Source organism: Tursiops truncatus, chromosome 5 (assembly GCF_011762595.2).
Source record: "Tursiops truncatus isolate mTurTru1 chromosome 5, mTurTru1.mat.Y, whole genome shotgun sequence".
NCBI classification, from domain to species: domain Eukaryota; kingdom Metazoa; phylum Chordata; class Mammalia; order Artiodactyla; family Delphinidae; genus Tursiops; species Tursiops truncatus.
The window spans coordinates 16,408,665-16,428,862 of NC_047038.1; the positions used below are offsets into that span (position 1 = coordinate 16,408,665).

Consider the following 20,198-nt stretch of genomic DNA (forward strand, 5'->3'; position numbering starts at 1 on the left):
TGCTGTAGTTCATAACAAAACTGGACAAATAATGAATACATATAATTGAACTCAATTTGCACCACAATTCATGCTTTAACTTTTCAAGTTTCCAGCCTAATTGACTGGATATTCAATAAAACAAGTTTTAATGTGGAATTAATATCTTACCATTCCTGCCCTCCGGGCAATCACAGTATGAAAATGTCCATCTGACACCTTCTTCATGGTGGTGAGTTTATAGGTACCACTGCCTAAGTTATAAGAGAACCTTAGTCTTTCTTCAGCAATTTCAAGGGCCAAAAACTCAGCCCGGTCCCCTGTCTGGTTGTCATAGTTGTAAAGCAATAAAGCATGACTTTTGATAGTTGCAAATTTGACATAAATATAGTTATTATTGGGGTCCAAGCTGGGAAATTCCATGTATGACAACTCCTCAAATCCATAACTGTTCAGCTCGCAGTGTTTTCCAAAGACACCTGTAAATGAGAAAATTGACAAACTGACACATCACATTCAAGTAAAGTTTTATTAAATGACTTTGATTAAAATATTTTTAAATTACAATAATGTCACGTTTTTAACAACTTTCTATTACTCTCCAAAGAATACTGTCTAAATTTATTTGAAATAGAAAAAAAATGATGATCTCTAAAGCATATAAGAAATGATAAACTGGTGTAATTATTTTTCTTTGGCCAATATGGAAACATATCTAACTATGCTTCATTTTAAAAAATTAGAATTAGTAGAATGGAGTAGGTCTGAAGAGGTTTCTTTTCTGAAAAACTTTCAAAGTGAGTTTGTCAATCTTTTTAAAGTTTAATATGCTGTAATTTTCAACCAATTTATTTCCTTCATAATAAACAATTCCTGAAAACAATTTTAATTCAATTAAGGACGGTAAATTTTGTTTTGACCTAAAAAAATCAGTCCCTGTTTGTGGTATTTTCAAGTCACAAAATTAAGGAAAGGAATACACTGCCTTTAGCGAAAAAAATAACTGTCTTAAGTTTTTCTCTGTTTCTTGTTTTATACCATCTTTGGGTATGATTTACAGCAGCTACTTTGAAATTGCTTTCTGTTTTTCTGAAATCTAGCATTCCCACTTGTTTGTGCTGGTTCTTTTTCAAACCTGAAAAGTGAGTTTTACTGATGTTACAATTCTATGTCAAAATTCTTTTCCCACAAACATTAGTAGTCTGTAGCAAATGATCAGAAAATTAACCCATGCCAACACATCATAATTCTTATTAACTTGCAAAGGTTTCATTCCTTCATTTTGGCTGTACATCTCATGTAAATGCATTAAATATAGATGCAGGGAATTGTTCTGCTAGAAGAAACCAATGTCATCATTTTACAGAATACTTAAAACTTGTCCAATGTCATAGAACCATGGGAGACAGAGCCAAAATTTGAGACCAGATCTACTGATTGTCTAGTTGTTTTGACTACACCACATTTTATATCTAAATGTTCTTTAAATTAAAATGGCCTAGAATTTCCTTGTTTCATTTATCTTTCCTTTTTCTGTAAAGGCTCACATAATATTCATTATAAATGACTAAGAAATCTATATGACTTATTTTTAATCATTAACTAAAGTTAACAAAAAGATAAAGAAATTATAGGAATTATATGTATTATATATCATATATATTATATACGGCATATGTTTTATATCATAAATATATTTCATCGAGTATTTATATTTTATATAAAAATTATATTTATATATAATAAATTTTCAAGTTTATATTAAACATATATTTTATTATATATATTATTTATATATGCAGAAAGAGTAATCAAAGTTAAATAGAAAGGAAAAATAAAGCATACAAATGAAACACATTATTAGAGAGAAATTTTTACTGTGTGTTCCCTTAGGTCTCTTATGATTAAATTTTAATAAATCTATGAAAATATATTTAAAATTTGAATATAAATATATGTAGAAAGTATATACTGGAAATATGTTCTACATTTTATTTAAATTGACACTGTACTTTCAAAAATGATAATATTTTTATAGAATATATTATCTTTCTAAGAGTTTTTGTTATTGTTTCTAGAGAAATGTAAATTTTTGTCTTTGAAATAATTTTAAATTATTTAAAAGTAATTTAAAACTTTTTGAAATTTTAATTTCAAAACTGCCCTCCAAATAGAATGCCATGAAATAAACCTACATAAAGGTAAAAATAAATTATTTAAATTACTTTAATAAGAAATATTGTGTGTGTGTGTGTATGAAGTTATACATATATATAAAGTTATAGCTATATAGGTTCTTCTTTATAAAGTCTTAAGTACTTTATGGTTTTTTAATAAAACATAAGCTAAAAAAGTCTAAAAATTAAAAAAATATTAGTCCAAAACAGCAAATCTTTCACTGATGAGAAGGGAAAGAGTGTAAAGGTTTTTCCAACTTCAAAATTATAGTTAAGATGTTCTGTTATAGGATGCATGTGTAACTACCTCCAGCTATTTGCCTGAGGCATTCCATCTGCCATTTTTTTGTATGTTTCACCCACATTCAATTTGTAAAGGACAATACTTTTTCCTTTTAATTCTATCTCTCTTTTCTCAAATCTGTATTGTTTCAAGGTTTTTGTTCTGTTTTGTTTTCTTTTTAAGGCTTCTGTTCCCAACTAACAATGTCTAAGTTTAAATAATGTTTTTTTGCCTTTGCCACTAGAAAGAATACGGGGGTAAGTGCGCTCCGCCTGCTACATGTGATCTGTCTCTATTTTAATTTACGTTATTGTGCTAGTCCCCTACCCCTGAGGATCTCTGGTATGGTGAGGAGAAGGTTTATTTGGACACCAAAACACATCCACCCAACAGGCAATCACTGTTGTATCAGCTACAATGCTGCAATCATTTGCTCTCATTTGTTATCAACTATCTATCTTAAATTCTCATATGTACAAATGGAATGCAAAAGAATCTCTAAAAATGTAAAAAATTTTGGTTCAGTCACCTTGAAAATAATTTTTCCACTTTCCACTCCAATCCCCTTATCTTTCCTTCCAAAACACGTTAAAACCATGAAACTTGATTGTGGTTATCGGTCAAAAGCAGCACCCTTTATTTAAAATGGATAACCAAGGACCTACTGTATAGCACAGGGAACTCTGCTCAATATTATGTAACAACCTAAATGGGAAAGGAATTTGAGAAAAGGGTAGATACATGTATATGTATAACTGAATCACTTTGCTGTACACCTGAAACTAACACCACATTGTTAATCAACTATACTCCAATATAAAATAAAAAGTTAAAAAAAACAGAGATAATTGAAAGAAAGACGTTTTAGGAGATCTAACATTGTGGTTATTTCGACCTTGATCTACCTTTTACTGCTTCGAGGGTATTATTAGTGAGAATCTGAAGAAGTTTTAAAAAAGAGAGGTACTGTGAATATCATCCTGGACTGAAAATAAAATTGTGTTTTAGTCAATATATCATTTTGAGGTTGTTTTGTTTTGTTTTCACTGTTTGACTGTAGACAAAGCCCTCAATTTCTGGGCCTCAGAACCATTGCTAAAATACAAGGCTCAAAATTAGATATTTTTATATTCTGTTTTTCTTTATCATTCTTTTGATATTGTACTTTAGAACTAGATAGTCATAGAATTACTTGAAAATGAATTAATGTTACATTTACTGGTTACTAGAAACCTGAAATTCTTTTTAACTTCTATTCTCTACTATACATTGAGATTCACTTTTCAGTTCCATGTAGCACTGTAATAAATATATTCAAGGAAAGACTAGAAAAAAATCCTTCTCCTCTCTTGTCTATGGAGAAAGACAGAGTCTCTAACTACTGCAGGGCCTCTGGAGAAGAATACTTTATTGTGGAGTAAAGCAGCTTTTAAATAAATGGAATAATCACCAACCTATGAAACAAACCAAGTTAAAATAAAAGCTTCCTGCAAAGCTGTTCTCATAGTTCTTGGCTGTCCCAGTGTAGGGTAACATTTGGGTGAGACCTGGAAGGAATCCTTTAATTCATTCCACTATGATGACTAAATATGCATGCATATGAAAAAATTCTTTTAACAATTTTCTTCCTTAACAGAACACATCATTCTGAATTTTGATTAGTTACACGACACTATCTACAAAGGCTATATGAAAACTGCATGTCAAGTTACCAAATCATTCTAACTGAAGTGGTTGAATTAATGCAAAAAACAAAAGTAAAGAAGCAAAAGTAAAACAAAACAAAAACGTTTTGACTAGTCTTAAAGATTTTAGTAGAAAGTGTTGTCAAATAGTTCTTAAAGGATTTTTCATTAGATAGGTTCTAGGCTAAAAAGAAGGCATACAAAAGTTTTTGAGAGGAAATGTCCTGAGGAGACAACATCAAATTTAATAATCTTTAGTTGATTATTTTCTAGTAATGATCAAAACAATATACTCAATGGAATTTCCATAATTAACAGAAAATATTAAACCTTTGAGATTTTATTTTGCTAAAACCTCCTGTGTAAAACGACTAACATTTTCTTAGTCACTCCAAGACAAGATAAAACAAAATTGCTAAACTGTGTGCCAAAATAGATTGATATTTTATATCAACCACTAAGTTTTACTCACCAAACGGACAATGGCAGTAGTATGACTCCACACCACTTTGACAGGAACCACCATTAAAGCAGGGGTTGCATTCACAGTAATTGACTGGAGATTCACAGATTTTCCCTGAAAAGCATCAAACTCATTAAAAAAATCCTTGCATAAATATATTAACACCATTACTGCATGACCATATGTAATAGTCTATCCTGAGAGAGCCTATCTTTGGAGAAAAGAAATACAAGAACATTTTACTTGACATGAGGACATAGGAATATTATATCTGAGTTCAAAGTCTTATTCAGTTGTCCTATTTTAAAGATGTGCATTATAATATTTAGGAAGTAATTTACATAATCATCTTGGAAGGAACTACTGTTTTCAGGGAAATCACAAATGGTGAACATATTTAAATGTTTTCACTGAATTTATTTTCTCTTGTCGATGCCAATTTTTTCATGTATTATAACTGGAGAGTTGAAACTTCTGCAGTATAATTTTCACCATCGAGATATCCTTAACTCAGATTTCTCAAAGGTAATAATGAATCTCATTTAGCTTATTTGCCAAATTACAATCCTTTCACTCTCAAGAAATATTCCTTAACTTTGACTTACCTGTTGTAAAGTAGAGTAAGAAATAAAAAGACACGTCAAACACAGTTTCAAATATTTATGAAAATTTATTGACTATAGATTATATATGCTCTGTCTTTCTTCTAAACCAATAATGCCTAGCAAGCATATATTTCAGTGTATAAAGACTTCTCATACATCATCTTGTTAATTGAATCTGTTAATATTGACTGAGTGCCTATTATGGGTCAGGCATGCTAGAAGATGAAGGTCTGACAGTTAAAAAGCAGACAAGTGTCTTTACATGGTGTCTCCACTTTAGTGGGGGAAACCGATCCACACAACAGGAAACATATTTCAGATGGCAGAGAAGAAGCCTTTGCAGGGTAATCTCTTGCCAAAGAAATTATAAAACTATGGTACAGACCACTGTAACTCTGCTCCCATATCCAGGTTTCAGACAGCTATAATTGAATAATTAATCACCTAGTAGGCAAAACTTAGGGTATGAGGCCAGTCCCATCTGTGTTTTGTTATCGTTGTGATGCTGTGTGGTTTTTTTATGCAAATGTAAATTTGTTCTAATATCACTGTTCTATAATAATTATTGTAATCATTTAACATATTTGTTAGAATAGTTTTTAGTTTTCTGATTTGAGGAAATAATGATATTTCTTAATTTCCTAAGAAATTAAGACATTTCTTAGAGTTCTTAATTTCCATTCATTGACAGGAGGGAGAGTTTATTTCTGTAAAGCTATCACCTACTTCCCAGCATGACTGCACTAATGCCTTTATTCAATGTCTCATGAAAGGGCATAAGTTTTATATGCACAACTAGACCCTGTTGTGCATAGATAATCCATTTCATCATAACAACTATGTTTGAAACACAGTCAAAGTTTTTGTTTAATTCATTTCTGCTTTTGTGGCTTGATTTTGTAGCCACACTTGCTGGTTTGTTTGAAATTATAATTGTGAGTCAGATCTCATGACACTGCTAACGGTCATAAACACAAAATTTTTTACTTTATAAATAAAATTGGGAATCTCCTTACAAGGTAAAACAGTACAATTTCAGCATACCTTTCTATTCTAAGGGGAAATAATGAAAATAAACAAGTTAACAATCTAGAAGCACAGAAATTAAGTTTTAAGTACTTTAGCAATGAGTCATACTAGAGAAACAGGCAGGACAAATTTATTCTAAGCCCATACAAACTATCACACCAGAGAGATGCTGTGCCATGGGAGAACTCTCTTCTCTGGGTGTTTTCTAACTGGATTTGTGACAGATTGTTTTAGAGAAGTGTACTTTTTTTCCCTTAATACAATACTGATACTGCTCAATAGAGAATGAAATAAGACCTATTGACTATATTATTGATTATTTACCTAGTATCAGGAAAGTCACATCCCAGTCCTTCCATTTTTTCCACTGTAAGATTATGCATAATTTTCACATGTGCCGTTGTACTAAATAAGGTTTTATTTTCTTCTTTTCCTTTCCTTTTTTGAAAATTTCTTTTAGAGTTTTGTTAAGAGTAGCATGTATTAAGAATATAGACTAATATTCTTTACAGGTATGGTCAGTATAACCTTCATGTTGTGAACACATATACATAGGTTACAAAATCACAAACTTCACTTCTTGAAGACTGGAAATGGGGAACAAAGGCTAAACAGTTTAGCGGGTGTGGTCAGGTACACTTACTCAAGTATTTGGACCTATGTGCTCTCCAAGAACAATGTATGACTATAAAAACCCAAATCATTGATCCTGTAAATCTCAACTCTCTACTTTTTTGAATCTTGTTGGAAAGGACCACCTTGAATCTTGGTTTCTACAGCAATAACAACAAAGAAATTTAGGGTTTTTAAAAAATAATTATATAAAATGGTTATTTTATTTACCCCTTACAAAATAAGATTTTAACATGGACATCTGAATTTAATTCAGATACAAACTATGAGCTATTTCAATTAGTCCAAAGCAAGAGGTGGAAAGAAACCCAAAAATAAATATGACTTACTCATGTGTTAAAACATACAGTGACTACATAAATAGAAGCAGCTACAAACTGAGAAAATATTAGTTTGAGAATGAACGTCTTTTAAGGAGAAAGAAAATTCAATCTTTCGTTTGACATTTTATTTTAAGCCAGAGTTTTATCTTCATATTTGTCAAAAATTTAAGAAATGAATTTTCTAGGGGTTATGCAAATGAACTTTCTGTTGAGTTTGGGTAAAATAGTATTATTTGTTGTTGTTAGAGTATGTAAATTATTTACCATTTCAAAACTTTAGTTTGAGTACTCCATTTATTGAGTAATATTTTTATTTTACAATTAGTAAATTTCAAAGAGGTTGCCATACTAGATTCCAAGATACAGTGTGAAAACTCAATGTTGCAATTTAAGTTATTATTAAAAGAACATTTTTGCTTACATGTGAGGGAAAGATGTCATAATTTTACTTAGAATCAAAAAGCCTTTAAATGCGTATTTCTAGGGTTTGGAAAGTTTATGCTCTATTACCCAATTAGAAGTCAGCAACAAATTCTGTATTGTTCTGCACACATCTATGTTAATGGCATAATGATTATCAGAGAATGCAGCAGTTTGAATTACTCTAACATGCTTCTGGTACAAACAATCTGATGTGTTGGAGCACCGTGAAACAAAATTTTGCATCATTAACTTAATTAATGCTGCAAGTCAATTAACAATATTTGTCAGTGCCTTGAGGCTTGGAAGTATGCTGATGGGGCCTGCACAGAGAAAGGCATTTATGTCTCCTGAATTCAAGGAGCCTTTTTCTATTGAGATATGTTAACTGTCAGAGCAGCTGTTTAGAGGAATAAAGTGATCTCATTGCTTTGACATTCATCAATTAATGGTGTTGATATACATTATTTATTATAGATAGAAGGAGATATGCTTTCGGAAGTGTAAGCTCCTAGCACATGGAGAATGGGAACTGGTGAAGATGAAAGTGAATGCATAATAGGAGGCCAAGGTAAATCCAGACTTTTCAAGATTACAGTTTAAACTTACAGGAGAAATTTAGCATGTGTCTTCATGTTCTGGGGCAGAAGGTGTGATGAAGTGTTGAACATAAATCGAATCTGATGTGATCATCTATGATCTTTTCGACAAGGATGTATATTCAAGTTTCACTTATTGCAATAGCACATTTTAATGTTAAGTTAGGTATAATTGTGCTAAATTTATTCTTGCCTGTTAAATTCAGCCACCCTATGGGGATATGATGATTTCTGATATCCCATAGTCTGTGTAGGTTTCAATTTAATAGCTTAGATCATATATATGTTAGATCACCACAAGTAATACTTTTGCATGTCTTGTGTTTATACACAGAGGAGAAGGAAGACCATGTGGAACTAACAAAGTTCACTTTATATCTAAATTGATTATTTTATTAGCAAATATAATTCCATAATACATATATGCTATATATTCTGAATGTTTATGCTTATAGGCTTTTTTATTGTTTTAATAGAAAGTAGCTGTTTTTTGCATGCTATGTAAATGAAAGGCACTATGAAGATAGCTCATCTAAATAACCTGATCAGTTAGCATTATGGTTTTTCACATGGAAACAAAGCAAAAATATTATGCTTAAATGAGGGTCGCTAGTAATAAAACCAAAAAGAAAAAAAAATAACGGTCTTACCTTCGTATTTTAAAACACACACAAATACGATCTCAATGAGACTACAAATGATTATATATAATGATACACATGATATCTACAATATGCTTACAAATACACACTTATTTTCCACAGAAATAAGAAGCTTTTAAGCTACTAGAACCTGTTATTAATGCTTTAATAAGTTAATGTATCATTTGAGGCAAACTGTGTAATTCCACTCTTGGAAATAAAATTTGTTTATATTCCTTGGTTTCCTGATCACATGATCATTGACAACATTAATATATGACTGCTGTGATTTTAAAAGAATGACTCTTAGTTACAACTCCCATCTTCGTGAAAGCAAATGTTTGCCAAGTTTCTTGGTAAAATTACTATGCACAAACTGTAAATAACTTTACGGGCCTTTTTATACTGTCAAGTGACATAAAAGTGATGAATGGACAAATCTCATCCTCCCCTGAAATACTGGGACTTACTAGAGAGCACAGGAAAACTTCTCCTTGTGGGAATACACTCCTGGCGTTACTACAAATACCACACCTAAAATGCATCCAGATGTGTGAAAGTGAACAGGAAAGGTTAAAGGTGCTATGAACTAATTCTGTTATGAGAGACCAGGATTTAGAAATAAGTTCCATATACATGCTGCCCTTTATAACACCATTCATTACTATGAAGGATTTAATGCAGGGTGTACTGCAAACAGAAAACCTGGGAGCAGAGCGCCAAATGCTGTGTGGTTACTGAGTATAATTGTGCTTTCTAATTAGTGTTCTATTAAATGTAAGAAATTTTCATTTGTATAGGAAAAGAAATATTAGGTTTGTAGTTATTAGGCTGATGTTTTCCTCCAGGGTTCCCTGAACTTCTGAGGCATGAATAATATGGAAGATATTTTCTTTCAATTTACTGGGTCATATTGACAGTTGATGCAATTTCTTATACTATTAAACTCCGTGAAAATCTCGACATTAATTTTTCACATGTTCTAGACTATATTAAAATTTATTCATATTTTCTAATATACTCTACATATAGCTAATCAAAGCTTCATTTAGTGCTATTAATATAAAATTAAATTATAGGAAAATATTCTTAACAGTGAAACATGAAGTGATAATAACAGAAAATGAAGTCTCAGTATTTCTTTTCTCAGTTTCTTTCTGGTTCTTTTTCTAGTAACTGAGAAAAACCCACCCAAAATACAAGTTACACAAACAAATTAGTTTTCTCTAAAGTCATTAAATAAAAAATATTCTTATTCCATATTTATTATGTGACCCTGTAGCCACAAACTTGAAAATAAACTTAAAAAAATAAATATATCAGGAATAGGGTAGCAATATGATAATAACTATATCTCTTCATATCTTTTTGTTGTAATCATTCCATAATTTTCATTTTTCTACTTGCATCCTTACAGGATGTTCTCCACAAAGATTCCCTGTTGAGCTAATATTTAACCACTCTCTGTGGGGTGCTCTTAGGATAAAGTCTCTCAACTTGCTTCAATTCATAAACACTCTTCTAATCTGTAGCACAATCTCTAGCTTCACATGAAATATTCAGTAGTGTGTGTGTGTGTGTGTGTGTGTGTGTGTGTGTGTGTGTGTGTGTGTGATGGGGGGCAGCAGCTGAGAATTATTTTAATCAGAAAGTTTATAATCTCTCACAGCTCCAATTTGCAATGCCACTGACTTTAAAAATCAGTGAAAAAAATGCAGTGAAAGTCCACAATAGTAAATAGAGTATAAAATATAGGTGCTTTGAAATAATTCTGATGATCCAAAAAAATCTGAATACAATACACATAGACTTTGAAGAAGGCTTCACTAAGGCACTAATCCTTAATGTTAACAGAAGTAAAATCTAGCCAGAATGAATAGTTAAAAATTCATTCTGTGAGGCACACTTGTGCTTAAGTATGAATTTTGTTTCATGACTTATTAGCTCTGATTGGTTCTTTAAGATGTTTCGGTGCATTAGCTCCGCCTTCCTGAGTCAGGTTACCTGGTAAAGACTAGCTGGAAAAAAGTAACTCAAAATGATACTTGAGAGATTACCTTTCCAAAGAACATTAAACATTTACAGACATTTAAACAATGCATTCCTAATTTAGTGTGTGGGTTAACAATGTGTCAGCATGGTTTCTCATATACTGTTTTCTGCAAAACAAAACAAAGAAATAAAACTATCAGACTTCAATTATCTGCTAGTTTTACTGGATGGACTTTGCATATAGAATTTGGAAACAAAGAATAACATTAATTTAAAAATGTAAGATTTATATGAAGCATTCAATTATACGTTTGTTTATATCATTCCTGATCAATTGGATTATCTCCAATTATGCAAACAGGGACCAAAGTGAGCTCTGAGGAGGGACCGCATGTAAAATTAATACATTACTTCGAATGATGTCCCTTAGAGAAAGAGGTTATGATCTCGTTTTTGGCAGCTCTGGGCCTAGAGTCACCAGAGTGTAGGCTCAGCTTCCTACAACATAAAATAGGAGCAGTAGGAGGATCTTTCTATGTCAGATACTCTCTGTTGACACCCAGCTCCATTCCATCTTTCTGTATTGCAGGGACTGGAAGTTGGAAACTACCACTTTTTCAGACTCCCTTACAGCAGGACTCAGGTTTAGCTTCTGCCAGTGGGTGAGAGTTGAATGATATCTGAAGGGTGACAGCAAAGCAGGGACTGTTCTGGGAATCACTCACTGCAAAACTGCAGTGATGATCAGCAGTGGTTTCTGGAAATACCCGCAATGTCTTTATTGCTGAGGTTATGGGTGAATTTTCCTGACCTTCGCTCTTATCCAGTTTGAGGATTCCGATACCTATCTCATAGGCTTTTTGTGCGGTTTAAGTAGAATAATGGGAAAAAAAAATTCTTAGAAGATATCACAGGCCCACTAGCAAAACTCTCTAGCAAGTGCAGATCAAAGTGTGATGAGACGTGACAGGCATATAAAGAGCAGGGGCTCCGGAGTAAAGCTTTTAGTCAAAACTCAGATCACTTTCTGTGCCATGCTGGAGGCAAGTTATCTCATCTCCAATCTCTCTAAGATCCAAATCGTTTTGTTTTTAAATGGGAATGATAAAAGTATTCATTTAATAGAGTTGTGAGAAGAACTGAATAAATAACGAAGTGAATAACAATGTCTGTGATGCAAGGAGCTTTAAGCAGTGTTTTAAATAGTCACTCGATAAATGCTATTAATATTTCATGATGAAAGAAGAGTACGCTTAAAAGTTTCAACAACTACATTTAGAAAAGGATGTGGTGTATGTTTAAATAAAATGAAACAAATAAAGAAACAAACTACGGAGAAGTGAAGTGAAAGGGCTAGTTCTGTGTCCCTTCATGCAGTAAGTAACATTTATGCTGAGATCAGCATAGGGTGCCTTGCTAACACACTTTCCCTCTTCCCCATCTACTACCCAATGCAGTCACACTTTCTTCATTCCAGAGCTAAGCGTAAACTCACTCTAAGTGTGAATCAGTGTATTATACTAAAATGGGACAAATAAATCATCTTTATTGTTAAATTCCCAACAGAGGAAGTAACGAGGGGTGTGGCTGGTGGGGGGAGAAGTGTGGGAAAGAGTGAAGAAGGTTTTCTAGAAACCCTGAACTCATAACATGTATGTAAGCCTGTTATTCATGATCCTACAAGTACAACTCTAGTAAGACTCATGCTTACCTTGTGCCACTGAGACTTGTCTTTATAGAAACCCTATGGCATACCTCTACATCTACCCTTATACTAACACTACTACTAACGCTACTAATCAGCATTGCTACTTATTGAAAGCTGGGCTCTGTGCTAGGTGTTTTAAAAACATTATTTTTACTCATTAAAACAACCCTAAAAGATAAGTAAGTATGATTATTCCCATTTTACATATGGGGGAGTTGACGGTCAGCAAGCTAAGGTGACTTCCCAAAAGCTATAGATAAATCAAGTTCTGTCAAATCCCTTGATTCTTTCATTCATATGTTTGCTGCCCTGTTTTTTCTTTACATTTCAAGGACATTATTTTGTTAGAAGGCAAAGCTTATGAGATCTGCTTTGGCTTATTCAAACTTGCTTTATATCATCATCAAGCAATTCAATTCTCCAAATATAAAACTATAAGTATACACATGGTGGGCATCATTTTAAAATATGATATCCAAATACATTTTCTGAAAAACTTCTTTTAAAATAGTATTCTGCAAAACATCTACCAAATTTTTAAAAATATATCCTGGCTTTACCTATTTCACTGTACTTTAACTTGTGTTCATAAACACTACAGGGAAACCCAATGTAATATATATGCTCTAAAAATGTATACTGTGCAAATTACAGCAGAGAAATTGTCTCTCCTCAAACTTATCAACAGCATAAATTTATACACATTTGAAGGTGCACTAACTACAGATCAGCTAATAAATAAATAGGTGATAGATAGATAGGGATAGAAACAGAGATATATTTAAACACACATCATGTCCTATTAGGATGCCAAAGACTAGTCAAACAAATTTGCTCAATATATTTAACTCTGTTTCTAAAATGTCAAGGTACATTGTGGCTCAGTTACCTTACAAATCAGCCTGCGATGTTTTCTAACCGACTACTACAAATAACAAGGCATTTTAATCTCAATCTGAATCACAGCTCTTGCTTCATTCTCCTCACAGTGTGGGTCAAATTTCAATAATCCTAATGATAATTATGATAAAAAATCATAAAGACGATCATGATAAAATGAAGGAACCAACAACAATAGTTGATAACTGTATTTAGGACATTAAATAGGCCAGGTCTTATACTTTAAATATACCATGTCCTTTAACTTTAGAACACTTTTTTGAAGATAGGATGCTCTTTTTGCTCTTGTACAAGACAAGAACTTAACCTCTGGAATGAACTGTGTAAGCTCACATCCCGACTCTACAACAAATCAACTGAGTCACCTTAGAATACCAACTCAACTTCTCTCCACATCATCTTCCTCCTCTGTAAAACCTGGAAAATCATTATCCCTACCTCATAGGTTTCTTGCGAGAAGTAAGTGAAATAAATACAGATAAAGTGCTTAGAAAAGTGTCTGGCCAATAGTAAATGCTTAAAGCATTTGCTGTGATTCTGCCTACTCTTTAGGGAAAATCATTTGAAAATGACAAAGCTCATGACTTTCTATTATACTTGATATGGCTAAAGTCTGGGTGGAAAAAAAAAGCCAAACATTGTCATACCTGTGTACCCAGTTTTGCAAACACAGTTGAAGCCTCCTGGAAAGTTCTGGCAGACGGCACTGTTCTTGCAGGGACTAGGCAGGCACTCGTTGATATCTCTCTCACAGGCCCTGCCAGTGAAGCCATCTGGGCAGCTGCATGAAAATCCTCCCACTAAATTGTGACAGGTCCCACCATTGTGGCAAGGGGACGGAAGGCATTCGTCTATGTCTATGTCACACCAGCTGCCAGTATAGCCTGGCAGACACTTGCATAAGAAAGGCTGCAAAGGTTCATTTGCCACGATGATGACTGGAAGGCTCTCGTGGCTCTTTAATTTGAAGCTCACGGCCAGTCTCCTTACACAGCTCCCTCCGTTCTGACATGGGCCAGGAGCACAGGAGTCGTGATCCACAGATTCTACCTTCACTCCACTCTGCCGGAAGAGGATCTCTTTGATGCTTTCGAAGAAGGTGGCTACACCACTGGGATTCACATACTGATTATGGTTTCGCTTCACAGCTGCCAAAAGAAACGTTCTATTGTTCCCTTCATAGGCCCCATACAGTTGCACAGCGGTCCCAAGGCCAGTCAGCTGTGAACTGGCAATGCGTAAGAAATGAAGGTAGTGGTTCGTCAAGAAGTCCTTTACGCTTGGTACACTGAGACGCAGTAGGATGCTGTTATCCACTGTCGTGTTGGAAAATCCAGTGAAGAAAACTCGGATATTGCTCGTGACCGTGCTGTGGACGCCATCATTGCTGAGGACAGTCAGATCAAACGTGCCATCTGTGGACCTTGGCTGGGAACTCAGATTGCAAGTGCCCCTTGGAATACTGAAGAGGCTCGTAACTCCCGAAGTCAGGGAGCAGTGGAAGGTGTCTAACACATCGGGATCCTGTGGCTTCACGGAGCCTAAAATCCCACCAGGAAACAAGTTGCCGTAATAGTTCACAAATATCTCCACTGTCCGAGACTGTGAAGGGTTGTCGTTTTGGTCTATCACTGTGATATGCACGGTTCCTGTGGAAGACATCTGAGGAACACCGGAGTCCCTAGTGACCACAGACAGATAGAAGTCTGCAATTTGCTCTCTGTCAATCTCTCTAGTCGTGCTCAGAACTCCAGCAGTGTTCAGACTAAAATAGCTGGTGGCAGGACCCGTGCTCAGCAAGTAATAGGTAAAGGGGCCTTGATTTGGAGGGAGGTCAGGATCCGTGGACTGAAGGGTCATCACCAGAGTTCCTGGGCGTTTGTTTTCCATAACTTCTCCCTCACTGATGGTCAGCATAGGCCCATTATCATTTATATCTTCCAGGGTGACTAATAAGGAGGCACTTCCTGTAGCTGAGGGGGTCCCTGAATCCACAGCTAAAACCGTGAGATTATAGATGGGTAGGGTTTCTCGATCTAATTCTGCAGTAACGGTGATCTGTCCTGTCTGTGGATTAATGGAAAAGGCACCATTTTCATTCCCTGATCCAATAAAATAGGAAAACCTACTCCAGCTGGGAACAGAGTCTGAGTCGAAGGCACTGACAAAGGTCACATGAGTTCCCGTTGGGACCCCTTCACTGATCTGAACACTGTAGATGTTTAGACTAAAAACGGGTGGGTCATTGGCATCAAGCACAGTGACATTTACAGTGACCTCATCGATGTCTGCACCCCTAATGCTGCCAAAATTCTTGGCCACTACCTTCAAAGATACCCTTTCTTCTTTTTCTCTATCAAGAAGTCCAGAAACATAAATTTGTCCAGTCTTCTTGTTGATCTGGAAACCCTTCTTTCTACTGTTACCAAAAATCAAATAATGCACTTCCCCATCAGTGCCCAAATCACGGTCACTGGCAAACACTTCTCCAACAATAGTACCTTTAGGAGCTGCTTCTGAGATTTCAAAATAGTAAAGTTTGGAAACAAAACGAGGCACATATTCATTTGTCCCTTTTAACTGTATATTAACAGTGGCAAAACTGCACCTTTCTTCATCGGGGACATTGAAAGCTTTCACAGTAAGGTGGTAGCTCTGCTTGGTTTCAAAATCCAAGAAGCCTTGAGTGGTGATGACTCCTGTGTTGGGGTCAATGACAAAGAGGTCACTGTCAGATGACTGTATAGTATATGCAGTCACAGCATTGGTTCCAGAGTCGGCATCCGTTGCATTTAGGTGGATAACTGTCGTCCCACTGGGGGCATTTTCCAAAACAGTGGGGAAATATTCATCAGGGAGGAACACTGGAGAATTGTCATTCACATCAATCACATCTACAGTCACACTGCAGTAACCAGTCCTGGCAACCCAGCCTCCATCCGTAGCACTAATAGTCATTTCATGTTTCTGGCATAGCTCATAATCAAGAGCTTTGGCTAGTGTTAATACACCTGTGGAGGAATTGATTGCAAAGATGCCTTCTTCATTTCCTGAGGAAATACTGTACTTAATCAAGCCATTCATAGCCGTGTCTCTATCTCTTGCAGAAACGGTTCTGACAATGGCCCCAATACTATGGCTCTCAGGGATGGTTGCACTCATGTGGCTTTGAGAGAATTCAGGTGTGTGGTAGTTTTCCTCAGTGACAATTATTTGAACAGTTGCTTGGGATGAAAGTGGAGGGTTTCCCTTATCCTTCGCGGTGACAGTGATCAAAAAGTTTTGATTCAAGTCAGATATCAGGGGAGCTGCTACTGAAATCCACCCTGTATTATTGTCTAACTTAAATTTTCCCAAATGATTTTCATTCGAAATGAAATACTCCACTTCAGAATTCAATCCAAAATCTTTCTCATCTACTGCAGTAACTTTGATTAACTTTGTACCGATTTTAACATGTTTGGTGACTGGAGTAAAATATGCAGTTTTAAGAAATTGTGGTGCGTTGTCATTACTGTCCACCGTGTTGATGGTAACTGTTGTCTCACTAAGTAACGCAGGATTACCTCGATCTGAAGATGTCACTATAAAGCTATGTCTGTTGATGTTCACGTTACTGAAGCCACTGACGTTCTGGTATATTAAGACCTGTTTATTGAAAATCTCTCCTGTGGTGGCATTAATCCTGAAGTACTCTGACTGAGATTTTATAAAATAAAACACTTGTCCGTTTGATCCCTCATCAGGGTCTGTTGCAGATACCTGAGTCACTCTGGAGCCGATTTCAGTAAGTTCAGGAAAATCTAAGTAATAGGATGGTCTGCTAAATCTTGGGGCATTGTCATTGACATCTGTCACAAATATTGTGACATCTGTACTTACAGTCCACCCAGAATCGTGGGCAGAAACTCGGATTCTGTAACGGTCTGTGTCTTCTCTATTTAAAGGTCTACTAATTACAATATCCCCAGTGCTGGGATTAATCGTAAACGGAAGACTTGTGTCCATTATAGAATACCTACTAACTGCATTTACACCAATATCTTCATCAGAAGTTGTGACACGTGTAACTGTGTACCCTAATGGGGAATTTTCAGGAACATGGGCACTGAATATTTGCGAAAACCTAGGGGCATTATCATTTTCATCTAAAATGTTAATGATGACTTTTACTGAGGTGCTCTGAGAAGGGGAGCCTTTGTCTGAGGACTTTATGGTAAGCACGTACTGAGATATTTTTTCCCGGTCTAAAGGTCGAATGCTTCTAATTTCACCAGTAGCATGATTGATACTGAAACTATGTTCTCTGTTGCCATTAACAATTTCATAGTCTAACTGTCCATTGGGTCCACTATCCTTGTCCACTGCAGAAACAGTAAGTATTTTTCGAGGAGAAAGGTTTTCCAGTATTTCAGATACAAATGGATCTTCCTTAAAAACTGGGGAATTATCATTGACATCTAATACTGTTATGTCAAGTTTCTCATAAGAGGAGAAAGGAGGGAAACCTCCATCTCTGGCTTCTATCCATACAACATATTTTTGTATCTTTTCGAAATCCAGAGGTTGACTAATGGACACCTGCCCTGATAGCTGATCAGTCTGAAATGTGTTGCCAAGATTCCCACTTGCAATATAATAGGACAGAGGTTCTCCTCTCAAGGAGGACCCTGTTATGGTAGTGACAAGAGTGCCTACTGGTTGGTCTTCAGGAAACACGAAAGTTTGTTCTTTGGCTCTGACTTTAGGGAAATCTGCTTTGTTCACAAATCGAACAGTCACTGTTGTAGAATCTGTCTTTGGAAATGAGCCACCGTCTTTTACGTGCACAGAAAATGTCACTTCTGAAGTACCATTTAGTGGTCTGGCTGCCATAATAGCTCCTCTCAGTGGGTCAATGTGAAATTTTTCAGAGTTTCTACCCGACAGAGAATAATGTAGTTCAGCATTGGGTCCAAAATCAGCATCTGTGACAGTAACCGCAAAGACGAAGGAACCTATAAAAGAGGGAGTGTGCAGTTATAATCTCATGGAACCCCAATAAAACATTTGATAGTAAGTTAAAACACTATATTAAAACTATATATAAAACACTATATTGCTACCTGACATAACTTTATTTCCCCATGATTACTAGTGGAGAACAGTACCTCTTATATTGTCTCTGAAGTTCCCCAGTCAAATCTAACAATAGTCTTCAGGAACTGACCTGCCATTATCTACCTAAAACCCATGCAGTCTAGTGAATTTAATAATTTTCAGTATGCCTTTGCGAGAAGCACAGGGAAGGGCAACGGCTAATCCTTCCGAATTATAGTTCCTAGGAGAAAAATCTGTACATAACAGAACTTCCAACAAACACGATAATACAGGAGTTCTGCTAAGAACTATGTTTATGCCCAATGGGGGAAAAGAATAATTGCCCTATTATGTCTTAAAATATTATTGAATTACCTTTTATGTAATCATGTCAACAAAAATAATATGTTTAAAAAATTACTGTTGATTCCTTATACCCACTCTTTTATAGCAAAATTCTCTTATCTGTGAACTATTCTCATATGGAGATGAAGTGTATATATGTATGCGTGCATATATATATATATATATATATATATATATTAGAACAATTATAAATTACACACACACACATATATGAACAATTATAAAGTACACACACACACACACACACACACACACACACACACACATATAAACAATGATAAAGTAGTAAGAAATAAGAACTGAGGAAGAATGGACTCAATTTGGATTCCAAAAGTCAATGCTTGGGATGAGGGCCAATTGGACAGATTGTAGACGAGATAACGCTGAAAAGCTGCCATAAGGACGTGTTTTCGATGAACTTATTCAGAAACCTTTCCCAAACCTGCACTCCTACCCGTAACAGAAGAGTTTGTGACACAAGTGAAAAGTCTCTAATTTAAAAAAGGCCAGTGATTTTGATTAATTATATCATGTCTAATGAGGAAAAAAATGCTTAAGCCTTACTCACTTTGTACAGGAGATGTTATATTGCATCACCACACATCGGGTGTGATTAGAATCATGCCTGCCAGCATCATTTCAGCTGAAGGCCGTCATCAGGGATTTATGACTTCACTATTGACATTTCCTTTTGATAGAAATTTGGCACAATAATTTATGGATTTTATACTTGCAATTGGTATCAATTAGACCTTCTCAAGTGAATAGAAGATCAAAGATCACTAGAGGAGAAATCCTGCATCCGTTTTTTTGTTTTTCTAATTAAAAATATCTTAAAGCAAGGAAAATTAATTATGGCCTTTATGTGTATATTTTCTTGTTTCAAAATTCATTTCAAAAATTACCAATGGCAGATGATTTGTGTAGTGCCTGAGAGTAGGCCATTCCTTGCAAAGAAACAAACAAAACCAAACTAAATTTAAAAGAGATGCAGAAAGCTAAATACATATTGTCAATACGAAAGTCGTTCATGAACGGCTTCATAGTCATACTAATGGAAGAAAAACTTCACTCATCAAAACTACAGTAAAATATTTACAGTAATAATTAACTAGAAGGATTCCTTCATTAAACCTTTTGAAAACTTATCTATCTATGAAGATTGAATAAAATATTCAGTTTCTACTAAGAAATACAGTTGAAGGCCTATTACTTTCCAGATAATGTTTCAGGTGCTTGGATATGGCATGGAAAAAGAGATAATGTCCCTCCTATCAGGGAACACACAAATTACATCTCAGGACAGAACCCTCCTT

At 34.9% G+C, this 20,198-nt stretch overlaps 1 protein-coding gene across 2 annotated transcripts in view; it reads right to left on the reverse strand.

Moving 5' to 3' along the window:
• FAT4 (FAT atypical cadherin 4) overlaps positions 1-20,198 on the reverse strand; it is a 173,160-nt gene that overhangs the window by 22,752 nt on the left and 130,210 nt on the right. For both annotated transcript variants that reach the window (XM_073804851.1, XM_019927902.3), the window contains 3 exons: positions 14,085-18,434; positions 4,597-4,701; positions 151-458 (listed from right to left, as the gene is read on the reverse strand). In XM_073804851.1, coding sequence (XP_073660952.1) covers positions 151-458; positions 4,597-4,701; positions 14,085-18,434 — 4,763 coding nt within the window. The remainder of the gene's footprint in view (positions 1-150; positions 459-4,596; positions 4,702-14,084; positions 18,435-20,198) is intronic.